The sequence below is a fragment of the Lipotes vexillifer genome, unplaced genomic scaffold (genome assembly GCF_000442215.2).
Source record: "Lipotes vexillifer unplaced genomic scaffold, Lipotes_vexillifer_v1.1 scaffold104, whole genome shotgun sequence".
Classification (NCBI taxonomy): domain Eukaryota; kingdom Metazoa; phylum Chordata; class Mammalia; order Artiodactyla; family Lipotidae; genus Lipotes; species Lipotes vexillifer.
Genome location: NW_006789458.1, coordinates 1,748,114 through 1,761,976, shown reverse-complemented (window position 1 = coordinate 1,761,976; position 13,863 = coordinate 1,748,114). Strand labels below are relative to the sequence as shown.

Below are 13,863 nucleotides of genomic sequence, written 5' to 3'. Positions count from 1 at the left end.
ACAGGTTGGGCATTTATAGCCTCCCAGGGATTCCTTTGTCCCAAGGAAATTAAGGAAGGTTAACTGTGTGTAGAATATGACTGGGAATAGGCCCTTGTTCTTCCAGCTGATTTGTCTTAGTCAGAATCAAGAAAAGGGGCTGCTCGGGTCCTCCTAATCATAATATGACTCTGAAGGAGCCCAGAAAGTCTCTTCCAAGTAGTGGGTTAGGACACTCAAGGCACAGCTAAAAAGGTGTGTGAGATCAAATGCTGTTCAAATTGACAAGTGAGAGGCCAATGAAGAAACAGGTGTGAGGCTTTCCTTTGACACCAGTCACAGTACAGCTTTTGGAGAAAAGAGGCACAGTGTGAGAGATCAGGGCAGAGTAAGTGGCCCCCGTATCAATTAAAAAACTGGTTTTCTTACCTGCCAAGTCAAGGACCACCCAGGGCTCCTCGAAGGAGATGGACATCTCGTGAAGGGGAAGCTGCCAGAATGCCCAGGCCACCTCAGTCATCCATGGCCATCTTAGGAGCAGGAGCCCCCCTTCCCCTTCGGGACTGGGGACAGTCCCACTTCCAATGACCTGTTTGCAGACTGGGCATGGACCAAGGGGTTATTTTTGGCATTTTGGGGCCCACTGGCCGGTTGACTTGCATTTGAAGCATTTCCCCTTGCTCGTTTTACCTCCAGGGGGTTGGTTAAACTTCCTTGGCCCCCTTGGTTTGTCCTGAGGTTGCAAGGCATGGCTGACAGCTATGGCCCTCAGTTTAACTTGAGCCCTGGCCTGAGTGTTTTCACATCGGGTATTCTCCTTCTCAGCTGGATCTCAATTATCAAATACCCCAAAGGTCACCTCTAGGAGTTGGGGCATCGGGGTTTGTGGGCCTAATTGTAACTTTCAGAGTTTCCACCTAATATCAGGGTCAGACTGGCTGATAAAATGTTGTCCCAGCCGGGATTGGCCCTCAGGAATGGGTGGATCGATGTTAGTAAATTTTCTAAATGGTGACAGAATCACAGGTTCTTTTAATATTCCTGTCATTTTTTGCCTATGTCCATAACTGAAAGGAATGTTAAATTTCAGTTAGAAATGAGGGAAAATAAAGATCAAGCTCATAGGTCCCCCTAAATTCTATTCATGGATCCAAGGTTAAGAATATCTTGTCTAAAATTTCTAAAAGAAATCGGGAATCCTTATTGTATGCCTATCAGAAACCATGTAGGTGGTGTGAAGAAAGGGGTGGTGCAGAGCCACCTACAACTGTACAATTACTCTATATCCTTTATTTTGTATGTTTGGTTTATCTGGGCTTTTTGATTCTTTGTCTTTCTCAGCATGGCTTTTATATTGAAGTAAAATTGAAACTAGTTAGTTCTATTTGTTACATGATGTTCTATTTTTGTTTTGTTTGCTCGGATTCTTTTTTTGTTTGATTTTTAAACATATTCCTTAGTCATAGTGGAGGCTAAAACTGCTGATTACTTGGGATCATTTCTTCACGCTATGTCTACCTTCTATTTGCATAGATAATTGGACTTTAAGTGTGGATAGAATTAAAATATCCAACTTCAACCTCTGTCTGTTGCCTTCAAAGGTTTTGAAGTAGATAAAAAAAATTCCCAGGCTTCCCTGGTGGCACAGTGGTTGAGAGTCCGCCTGCCGATGCAGGGGATGCGGGTTCGTACCCCAGTCCGGGAGGATCCCACATGCTGCGGAGCGGCTGGGCCCGTGAGCCATGGCCGCTGAGCCTGCACGTCCAAGGCTCCGCGACAGGAGAGGCCACAGTGGTGAGAGGCCCGCGTACCGCAAAGAAAAAGAAAAAAATCCCTCTTTCCACCTTTTTGACCCTCTCTCTCCTTGGTTTCCCAAACACTGCATTCTCCTGGACCTCTCTTGTCTTCCTGCTTCTCTTTTGGTCCCTTGTGAATCTTCTCATCCGTTTCACACTCTACCAACCAGAAAAATGTAAGCATTCCCCCCACATTAGGCTTTGGGCTCGTTTTCTCTTCTTTTTTTCCCCTTGATAATCTCTCTCAATGCTCACCCCTTTCCCGTGTTGCTCGTCAGTTTTAATGGACCCTCTACCCTCTACTGATTGTCATCTCCCTTCCAGTAGTATACATGTGTGCTGTCAGAGTTAGACCCCTAAAATGTACTTGGTTGCTCTCAAAAGCATCAAAATTAAGTCCAAACTTCTCTTCCTCGTTCACAGCCTCTACAGTGTGGTCCCTACAGATACTGCCAGTCTTCTCCACCATGGCAAGCCCCTGCCATAACTCTCTTACCTCACACTTCCCTTGGCCAACCAACTCTCAAGTATCCAAATACACCTAGAATATCTTTCTCTTCCAGCTGACCCATAAAAATTATATCTTTGAAGACTCATTTCAAGTCCCATTTTCTCCAGTTCCAGATGCTCCCAACCTAATTATTTTTTCCTCACTGCTCATGTTCCAGTGGTACTTTAGATGGTGCCTCATCCATCTAATTAATTCTTACTCTTGTTTTGCCATTTCTTAGAGCCTACCTCCTATTTAAATCATTACATATGAGACTGGCTCTTTCACTAGATTATAAATTCCAGAAGACTAGGGAGTTTTATCATAGTCATTTCTGTGTTATGTACAGTAAATGACTTGCTTGTCCTGTGCTCATAAGGTCTCAACAAGATTTAATTCAGCTGTGGGTAGTTGTTGGATGATTGGACCCTAAAATTGTGAATGTCTCTAAGACATATACCCAACCCCATTTTGGCTATGATATTCATCAAATACACAAACATATTACTAAGAGTATTGTTTTTGTTTCTAAAATTGGCTAAATGGAACAAGTCTCATTAAAATAAACAGTTAACAGTTTTAGTGAGAAGTTCTGGATTCTGTATTAGAAGTTGAAATTCATTCTATAAGTATTTCTTGAGCCCTAATTATGTATCCAGCACTAGGTATGCATAGCTTTGAATAAAAAGATCTCTGTTCTAGAAGAGCTTACACCCTTACCCTAACCCTGTCTTCATAAGAGTTTGGAGTTTCCTGTCAAGAGTTGCAGGAGAATTTACATTTCTTAAACTGGAAAAAAACCCTGTTTATTCCTTTATTGAAATGTTATCGGGACTTCCCTGGTGGCACGGTGATTAAAAATCCTCCTGCCAATGCAGGGGACACAGGTTCGAGCCCTGGTCCAGAAGATCCCACATGCCGCGGAACAACTAAGCCCGTGCGCCACAACTACTGAGCCTATGGTCTGGAGCCCGTGACCACAATTACTGAGCCCATGTGCCACAACTACTGAAGCCCACGTGCCTAGAGTCCGTGCTTTGCAACAAGAGAAGCCACCACAATGAGAAGCCTGCGCACCACAACAAAGAGTAGCCCCCTCTCGTCACAACTAGAGAAAGCCCACATGCAGCAACAAACACCCAACACATCCAAAAATAAATAAATAAATAAATTCATAAAAAGAAAAGTCAGGGAATTTCCTGGTAGTCTAGTGGTTAAGACTCTGAGCTTTCACTGCTGAGGGCCCAGGTTCGTTCCCTCGTCACGGAACTAAGATATTGAACTTCCATGCCAGTGACCTTTCAAGGATGCCCCATGGTATTCAGATTTTAAAAAATAATAATAAAATAAAATAAAAATAAATAAATAAATAATAAGATTTTAAAAATAAAAATAAAAATAAATTTAAAAAACTAAAATGTTATGTGTCACCTGGCTAACTCAGAAGTGAAAACCACACAGCCTTAGCTGCAGCACCAACGCAAGCCACAGTGTATATGTTGTCAACAAATAAGGAAGTATAAAAAGAAAAGACACATTTATTAGGATATTGCTGACTGTAGTTTATTTAGGGCTTGGTTATTACTATTATTTTATATATTCCCTATCTCCAACTTTAATAAAGCCCTGCAACAGGCCGGGTTTTATTTATTTATTTATTTATTATTACTTATTTTTTTGTGGTACGCGGCCCTCTCACTGCTGTGGCCTCTCCTGTTGCGGAGCACAGGCTCCGGACGCACAGGCTCAGTGGCCATGGCTCACGGGCCCAGCCGCTCCGCGGCATGTGGGATCTTCCCGGACCAGGGCACGAACCCACGTCCCCTGCATTGGCAGGCAGACTCTCAACCACTGCGCCACCAGGGAAGCCCAACAGGCCAGTTTTAAATTTCCTTCTTAGCATCATTTTATGCCTTAGGCTGGGAAGCACTAACAGAGGTTTTAAGCAATAGTAATAGCATTTACTATTTTTATTTTCTAGTAGTAATAAAACTAATAATATTTTAGTTTCTAAACTAGTTCTAAAAGATGTCCAACATTGTACTAGAAACTGGAGATATTACTAGAGGAAGATGCTTGTGTAGGAAGCTCTGGGCTTTTTCTCAAGGCTAGTTTAGCACTGGACATTAGGGACATATACCATGATTTTCTGAAATATGAGTGCTAACTGAGGAGAAATTGAACATAAACTCTCAGAACACAGTAGATTAGCATAGGGGAAATGTTAAATGCCTTTGTTGAAAAATGTAAATTATGAGGAACATATACATTCAGAAAGAGTAAAGAGTATTTTTCAGATGTCTCTGTATGCATGTGTAAAGATCTGTGGCTTCAAATTTGACTAGATTTTGTTTGTTTGTTTTTCAAAATCTTTTCTAAGAATTGCCCTGGTGGAAAATATTCCTGAAGGCCTTACCTATTCAGAAAATGCACCATTTCACTTATCACTTTTCCAAGGCTGGATGAATTTACTCAGCATGGCCAAAAAGTCTGTTGACATAGTATCTTCCCATTGGGATCTCAACCACAGTCATCCATCAGCATGTCAGGTAAGCTGCATCCTCTAATGTGTGTGACAGTTTTACTTATGTGCATTTTATACTCAATATTCTTGCTTCCACTCCTCAAGTTCAAGCTCATTTTTTCAGTCTATCTATACCCATAGTTCATGTCCATTATTACATTTGTATGTGTGTGCCATTGTTAATCGTAGGTTGCTCAGCTTCTACTAGAATGCAGTGATTTCAAGGGCAAAATCACATCTCATCTTTGCAAACAAGAGGCTCTCTATGCAGCTCTGCTGTATCGGACAACTTCAGAGGTGTCTTGTGGTGTCCATTGATGGCATACCCCAGAATTCTGCTTTGCACAACCTGCATGTTTACAGTTTCAATTCCGTAACTGCTTGCTGAGACATTTAATTGGTTAATTGGTGTCCTAATTTGTCTTTGTGGCTCAGAGCCAACTTTTTAAATAGTGGAGTCACACTTCCCACTATAGCTGTATATTCTTGACTCTGTCATATTTGAGTGAAGAGGAAAAAGAAATTTACTAGTTATAAGAACAGCCTTTAGAAAACTGACTAAATGATCTGAATGATTTCTGAATGAAATGTCCTGGAGACAAGAAAATGATCCTGGTAACCTTTGTTTTTTTTTTGAATTTTATTTATTTTTTTATACAGCAGGTTCTTATTAGTCATCAATTTTATACACATCAGTGTATACATGTCAATCCCAATCGCCCAATTCATCACCCCCCCACCCCCACCCCCACCCCCACCCCCACCCCCAGGCCATTCACATAGGTGTTTAAATTGCTCCATGTTTAGGACCAGACACCCGGTAACAATATTTTTTTTAAATAAATTTATTTATTTATTTTTGGCTGCCCCCACCCCCCCGATCCTGGTAATCTTTAGCATGTTTTTCTTTATGTTGGTACAACCATGATAGCACTGAGCTATCAAGTATATGACCATTGCCCTATACTTAAATGTCCTATGGGGGGGGTCAAGGATAAAATTAATTTTGTCTGTTTGTATACAAAATGTGTTGGCATTAAGCCTATAATCATTACCTCATTGGTGCTTTGATTTGCTTCAATTATACTACTTTAAAGTCAAAAGATATTAGAAAATAGGTACAAATAAACAAAAATCCCATAAAGGCTATACTAAAGAAGAATTGGATAATTTTACTAATTATGTTCTGCACTGTTCTACCTCTGCTGAAGCAGGTGCTTCAGGTACTTATTGCAGCATTTATCATCCCAAAACTTAGTGGTTTATAAAAATAACAATTATTTATTTATTCATGATTCTGGACAGCGTTTGTCAGAGAACTTGTCTCTGATCTAAATAGTGTTGGCTTAGGTGGCCTACCTGGGGCTGGAGGGTGCAAGATGTCTCCTCACATATGAGCATCTTACCTCAGATGGCTGGAATGTCTAGCAGCTGGCTGGACTTCTCTCTCTCTGTATGTATCTATCATCATTCAGTAAAGCAGCTTGAATTCTTTACCTGTGGTTATATCCTAAAAGGGCAAAAGCAGAAACTGTGAGGCCTCTTAAGACCTGAGCTCTAGAATCCCAGTTGCTTCCACCCTATTCTATTGGTCAAAGCAAGTCACAAATCCAAGATGAGAGGGGTAGCATCCATATGGGAATGTGGAGAATTGTTGGCAGGCATCTTTGGAAATTATATACCACAGTGCACTCTGGCCACAGCAATCCATCTGTCTCTCCCACATACAAAATGCACTCCTCATCCCCCAAAACTTGTATCCCATTACAGCAAAGGCTCAAAGTCTAGGATCTCTTCATCTGCATCAGGACAGGATCTGAATAGGACTCCTCATGAGGGCTTCTCTTGATTTGGAAACCTGTGAACTAAAAAGACAAGATACATGCCCCCCAATGCACACTCCCAACATACAATGGCAAAATAGAGATGAGACAACTACGATAGATACTTCTGTTCAGAAGGGGGAAGTAGAGAGCACAAATTAGTCATTGAACCCACAGCAGTTTTAAAAGCCAACCTGGCACACATCACCAGTTTTCCGAACTTGGTGAACAGGGAATGTCTCTAGACTGGGATCTAGTTCTGCTTCCTGGGGGTGCTTTCCTAATCTGCCGTTCTCAGAAACTCTTTGCTCCACCCTCTGTGTTTTTCTTTCTTTTTCATAAGAAATAACCTGTGCTTGCTTCAGACTTATTTTCTTGATTGGCTTTCTACCAGTAGAAATCTGAGGCCCCAGAGACCTCTTTTCATGTTAAACCATCTCTGTCCTTTTTTAGTCCAAAATGGAAAAACCCCTTAAAAACTTCTGTAGACTTTCTATGTATCCAGTTATAATCCACTCTATTAGCAAAAGGCCGCACCACAAATAACTCACAGGTGGTCTTTTTCTACTTTGGACTGTGACTCAAGATGCTTCGGAACCTCACCCTTGACTTTTCCAGGAGCCCTTTTGAGAGGCACCCCACCACCACCATCGCTTTTAATCCTTCAGAGGTCTCAACATGGAATCGTACAGCCACAGCTTTGATTTCATCTTTACCCTGAGGGCCATTTCTCATTTTGAGAATGTTTTGCTCAATTGAGAGACTGTCCTAGATTTTCTACATTTCTTTCAAAATTCTGCATGAAAATGAAATAGTTTCTTCTTATCATATACCACCAAAACTTTGATTGATAATCTGCCTGAACAGTCTCCTTAGCCAGATCTCTAAATCCACTAGTCATATTATATATCTCCTACTTTACAGCAGGCAGTAGCGTTGCCAAACTTTCTACCATTACTTCCTCAAGGCCTCAAAAGCAATTCCTTCACTGTTCTTCCAGCCTTGAGTAACAGAATGAGATTCCAGCCCCTACCACCACCAAGTCCCAGAGACAATGCCACATGCTTTAAGTTTTTGCAACAGTAGTTTCTATTTAATTTTTTATTGTGGTATAACAAACAACTCCAAAACGTATTCATTATTATTTCCTATGATTCTGTGACTTGGTTGACAGTTCTTTTGCTTCAGTAGTGCTGACTGGGATTACTTATGCAGTTGTGTGTAGGTGGGAGGGTAGCTGAAGCTGGACTGCCTGAGGCTGTGGACACGTCTCATTCTCTGCATGTGGGCACTCATCATTCAGTAATCTAACCCAAGGTTTTTATAAGGCAGCTGGATCCCAGGAGAGTGAAAATGAAAACTACAAGACCTCTTAATTCCTGGGCTCCCAGAACTTTACTTTGCTACATTCTGTTAGTCTGACAAAGTCACATGGCCAGGCCACAATCACTGGAGGGGCAAGAGACTCCAGGAGGAACATACATGTACAGGAATGGGAGGAATTGTTGGCAGCCAAATTCCCAGGTGGTTTGTATACTCACAAACCTTTGAAAAGAGCTGAACCAAACCATTCTGACCTCTTGCTCTATGAGCCCAGCAAACCCTCCTGGTGTTCAGGCTCTGGGAGAAGATGGGTCATCAGAGAATGGCACAGCCTTTCTGCATCACGGTTCCTGAAGTCACATCATGGTCAGTATTCAGTACTGCTCACAGGCAGTGGTGAAATGGATGTATGAGGCTCTAGGTCTGTTTTGCCTAACAGTGCCTAGCATGATGCTTGATGCATACTAGGTGTTCAATAAATATTTGTTGAGTAGTAAATATTTGTTGAGTAGTAAATATTTGTTGAATGGAAAGATAAACAAAGCTGGATGCTAGTTAAAGTGGTCAGGACAGATTTTAATCAGTAATACTGTTGCAGTAGGGAAGAGGTCCAGGTGAAGGGAACTCAACTTAGATTTGTACAGAGATGCCCAGGTACTTTATAGGAAGAATGAGGGAGATGGAAGGGTGTGACAGGGGCCTGAACAGGGTCAGGGAAGTAGAAATTTGTAAAAAATGGAAAGAGGGTTGGTCCATGTGTGAACCCCATCTGGGATTGCTAGCTGGTGCTTTTCCAAGTTGGGCTCCTACCCTCCCACATAGGCTGGGAGACAGGGGCCTATCTTCAGGTGTTGGCTGAACAGCCTATTCTTTGGCAGTCTTGAGCTTTCTTAGGCAGGCACTTTAATGGGGGCTAAGGTCATCCTAGAGATGTGGCCTTGAGCTGTTAGAAACCATGTTAGTGTTTGTTCAAGCCTTTTAATGGGGGAGGAGAGACAGAGGTAGGGCAGAGCAGGGTGCATGAAATGATTTGTGTTGAGAGGCTACAGTCTTTATAGGCCAAGGTTGAGGGCTGGTAGAGAAGTAGACTCAGAGGATCCTGGCTAGAGTTTGGTCAGGGAAAAAGTATTTGCCAATTGCATGGCTTTAGAGTGAATTAAGATAGATGTTACCCATGCAGAAAGAAGGTAACACTTAACTTAATTCAAGTCACTTTCTAACAGCTGGCCTACTGCCAAGAAATGGAACTTTTCAATTTGCTGTCAGTAAACCTGGCTATTACTGAACTCACCCAGCAGTCCTTTAGGAGGAGACCCCAGTGTGAACTGATATCTTCCGGTAGAGTCATTCTGCGCCCACCAGCGATGGCTTTTTGCTGCCTCTCATTCCCCTAACAGCACCAGGCTCCTTTACAGTTTAACACCAGTTGGTTTGCTTCAGAGTTTTGAGCTAATTTCACTTTGCCTCTTTGCAAGGAGAGAGCCGCATTAGCAGACATGAAGCATAGAGGGGCTTTACCTGCTTAGGAAATTAAACGGATTCAAGCAGGATGTGAGACCCATCTCTCGTGAACAGCTCTCCCTACTCCTGTCTGCTCTTGGCCCTGAGTACCATATCCTGGAAGGAGTGGTGAGCAGGAGGGAGGGGGGAGGTTGACAGCGGAGTTTGGAGGGTTGCAACTTCAACAAGACAGTAACCTTTCTCTTCTTCCTCTGGTCCACTGGTGGCCAAGTGACTGCCACTAGTTGAATACCAGGCATGGAGTGTAGTCTTTAAAGAAAGAACAAGCGTGTGGAGTAGAGTGCTTGGTGCCTGGTTTGCTCCATTTCCCATCTCCCCTCACCTGACCCTCAAGCCCTAGAGCAGTGTTTGCAAAAGGACTTAGGATTCAATGGCCCAGAAGAACTTGTCTAAATACCACATGTCTTGGGCTTTTAGAGGTTATTTTTCAAGAGCCTGGCTCACTCCTTCCTGCCCTCTCACCACACCATAGGGGTAATTGTACAGAGATCAGGAATGGAAAGAAGAAAGCAGGTCCTTGCTGACAGCTTTTTCTCTTCAGGTACACTTTAAAGATCCATATCCTATTCTCTCCAGGCCATCAAGTTTTACCATTTCTACCGAGGAAGGCACTGGCTGAAAGGCTATTTGATTTAAATTTTACCTGATTTTATCTTTCAAATGGAAATAGGAAATTAAAGACTTTACCCAACCTTTCAGATTTTGGATGGCTAATCTTTGGACCTTTGAGTATATTTTATTTTTACCAAGCCCTCATGAATATTGGGATATAGTCATTGATTGATTTATTGCACACAGAAAAAAGAATGCTAAGAAAAAGAAATTCACACCGTAATTACTCAAGTGAGCTAATTAAAATTTTTAAAAGATGTTTCAGAAAATTGGCTCAGGTTCACAGCTTATTTTCCATTAATATATTTTTAAAAGAAAATATTTTTATTTTGAGAGGCACAATAGTCAAACAGGACTCTTCTAACAGACTTCTAAACCAACAGAGCCTGAAAAGTCCTAAACGGAAGCCATAAATGGTAAATAAATAAGTAGGAATTATAACTGAAAAGCAGCCCATTTACTTATCGTAATGCAGCTGTAAGCAAAATACACCAAGGAATGGTATAGCCAGTGGCAGGCAGGCCCCAGCTCAGCAGAAAAGGGACACAACTAAACATGGCACATGACATCTGTGTGTTCTCTGGATGTCTGTGTCCTCCCTGGATGCCATTTTGTAAGAGTGAGCTATGGTCATTATTAATAGGATGATGAATGCCTACATTTTTTTTTCATTTGCCTGGAAATAGACACATTCATTAAAAATGCACTTTTAATCTGTGCTGCCAAAGGGTCGCTATTTTAATTCCCACCCTGTAAAACTCATCTTGTTTTTCCTACTTTGCCCTGGGTGTTGTTAATCTTTTTGTGGTTGTTTCCTTCTGTGCTGAAAGAAACTGGGCAGTGATCTTGCTCTGGATCACAGTCATGTTTAGGGCTAGTGAGGTCTACAGTTCCATGGAAATTATATTTTCATATTTAATCAAAAGACATGGTTGGGCTAAGGGTTTTGTTTCTTTCTGTCTGAATGATGAGTTTAGGCCCTGAAACATTGAATTTCTAGGACAACTTGATTGCTAATTTATGGGATAAAATGATGGAGATTTATGAAATCAAGACTCTTTAGGAAAAGCCAGGAAATATGATTTGACAAAGGCTTCTTAGTAGACCTACCTAATTCATTGAGCAAAAAAGTCCTATTCTCTATGAGTTCACTGGAAGAAACCAAATAAAATAATTAATGAGCTACAACAACTGAATCTTAAAGAGATGTATTTATATGAAATCAATTAGTTACTGGTCTGCAGTGAGCCATGATTACCAGTTGATGATACATCACAATTGTTTAATTTTGAAAAATTAGGATTTTTAAAATTGAACAGTATTTGTTCAATTTAGTAACTAGCATGTTTGAAAGTTCAATGATCCAAGAGGTTATTTTGGAAAGCATAAGCCAGGATCCTGTCTCTACACAGTAAGTGGTAGGCAGACTGTCAGTGGTAGACAGACTATAGAAATGAGTCAGGAGTATAGTTTATATTTCTTTTTATCTACTTATTAGCTGTGTGACTTTGAGCTAGACGCTAAACTCTCTGTGCCTCAGTTTTCTCATCAGCAAAATCAAGGTGATAACAGAATCTACCTCATAGGTTGTTGTGTAGATTAAATTAGTTAATATATGTAAAGGGTATAGAACAATCTTTGACCATTTAGTGCCTATATAAGTGTTTATTGTTAAATTCATGAATGTTATCATTCACATTTACTTATTTAGGTGCACACTGCAACTTTAGTTCAAGTCAGTTTAATTGTAGTAACAAATAATGAGTTCTTACTGGGTACTTTACACTAGAATCCAAGATGATTACCATGTAAAATTAAAAGAGGAATATAATTTCTACAAATGTGAGATTCTGGGTAGATAAGAAGGATTAGGAAAATTATCATCATATATGGAATTCTAACTTTTATTTATTACAAATTTTTACACACACACACACACACACACACACAGTGTCTTGCTCTCACCCATCTGTCTATCTATGTATACATATATACATGCATACACATATATCCCTCTGGACAACTGACATCTTGAATCTTGAATGCGCAGGAAGTAATGTGATCTTATCCAATCTACAGCCACTTCTGATTTTTGTTTTTTGGTCAATTGGTTGGTGTTTTGCTCCTTGTTTTTGTTTAAGTTGAAACCCCCTAAGGCCAGGCAGCACTCAGTGATCTCAGTTTGGTGGGATGCATCCTGCCATCCCTTGATTAGGCAGCTGCATCCATGTGTGACTCAGGTCTCCAGGCCCTGTCTTGTAGCCCACTCATTCCTTCCTAACAATATTCTTCCTAACTGACTATCAATGTAGGCTAAGCAACAGAAGAGAGATTTTGTTTCACCCAACTATAAACCCTTTCCTTGTGATGTTTGTTTCATAGCTATCTTCATGATTTGTTCATAAATGATATTGTTAACATTTTCTATTACTGTCACTTCATACTTTGACCTGTAATATCTCTTAGCCATCCTCAGGGAGCCTGCAGTCTGGTGGAGTCAGCTAGGACTCCACACACTCCAGTACTTCTCATTCCCAGTCTCCACCATCTTATTGATTCTCCATGTTCAATGCCCTTCTGAGCCCACTCTTCCTTTCTTTCCCATCCCTGCTGTTCCATTCCCTCTCCAAGTCTACTGAAGTAGACTTTACACACATTCATCTTGCAAACAGTCAGCATCTACTCTACAACACAGGGGTATTTCTGGAACCCGGGAGAATCCTACTTTTGACAATGTCGTTTCCATGTAAAAGTCTGATAAAAGTATCCAAAAATGTTGCAGCCTCATCATAATATTTAATTAGAATTTCTTTTCTTTATTACTATTTTGTAATCTAGGAAAAATAAAATCACAATAGTTCCTGCTTTTTGCCTGAAAGGAGATGAGCATAGTTGGTGGAGAGGGGTCCTTTAAATAACTGAAATTCTTCCAACCTGTTGTAATTAAGAGGTGGTATATTGTAATTAGTAGGTTAGAGTGAGACAGCCAGAGAAGGTAGGATATTATAATACAACATGGAAAATGCACATTTCATCCTTTGTTTTGATGTAGATCTGAGGACTTGAATACATTTTTACTATATTATGGCAAACTTCCTATAGTCTATTTTGTGCTTTTATGGAGTTATAGGGAAAAATAAAACATGTATAAATTAATTAGAACATAATTAAGATACATACTAATGCTCTGTTGCTATTTGGCTCAGTTTAGAATCCATTATTTTTTTTATTTTCAGTTCTCAAAGTTTGGTTTTATGGAAAAGGCAAACTATCTAGGAGGCATTTGCTACAGCGGAAAGACCATAGGTTTGGCATCAACCACATTTGACATGACCAGCAGTTTAGTAGTTGTGGTCACACTGGGCAAATGTCATAATCCCTCTGATCATCAATTCCCTCATCTATAAAATGGATTTAATAATGCATGTCTCGGGCTTCCCTGGTGGCGCAGTGGTTGAGAGTCCGCCTGGCGATGCAGGGCACACGGGTTCGTGCCCCGGTCTGGGAAGATCCCACATGCCGCGGAGCGGCTGGGCCCGTGAGCCATGGCCGCTGAGCCTGCGCGTCCGGAGCCTGTGCTCCGCAACGGGAGAGGCCACAGCAGTGAGAGGCCCGCGTACTGCAAAAAAAAAAAAAAAAAATGCATGTCTCATTTGATTGCTTTGTAAATTTGATTAGATTGTGAAACAGCAAATAATGGAGCTCATAAAAGATAGTTGCTGTTTTCATTTGATTTTTGTTTTTCTAGTGCAAGACATTTACTTTCAAATTCCATACAGGAATTTACTTTATCAT

At 40.9% G+C, this 13,863-nt stretch overlaps 1 protein-coding gene across 1 annotated transcript in view; it reads left to right on the top strand.

Moving 5' to 3' along the window:
• PLD5 (phospholipase D family member 5) overlaps positions 1 to 13,863 on the top strand; it is a 483,143-nt gene that overhangs the window by 283,636 nt on the left and 185,644 nt on the right. The window contains 1 exon segment of the mRNA XM_007462627.1: positions 4,646 to 4,814. Within this exon segment, the coding sequence (XP_007462689.1) occupies positions 4,646 to 4,814 (169 nt within the window).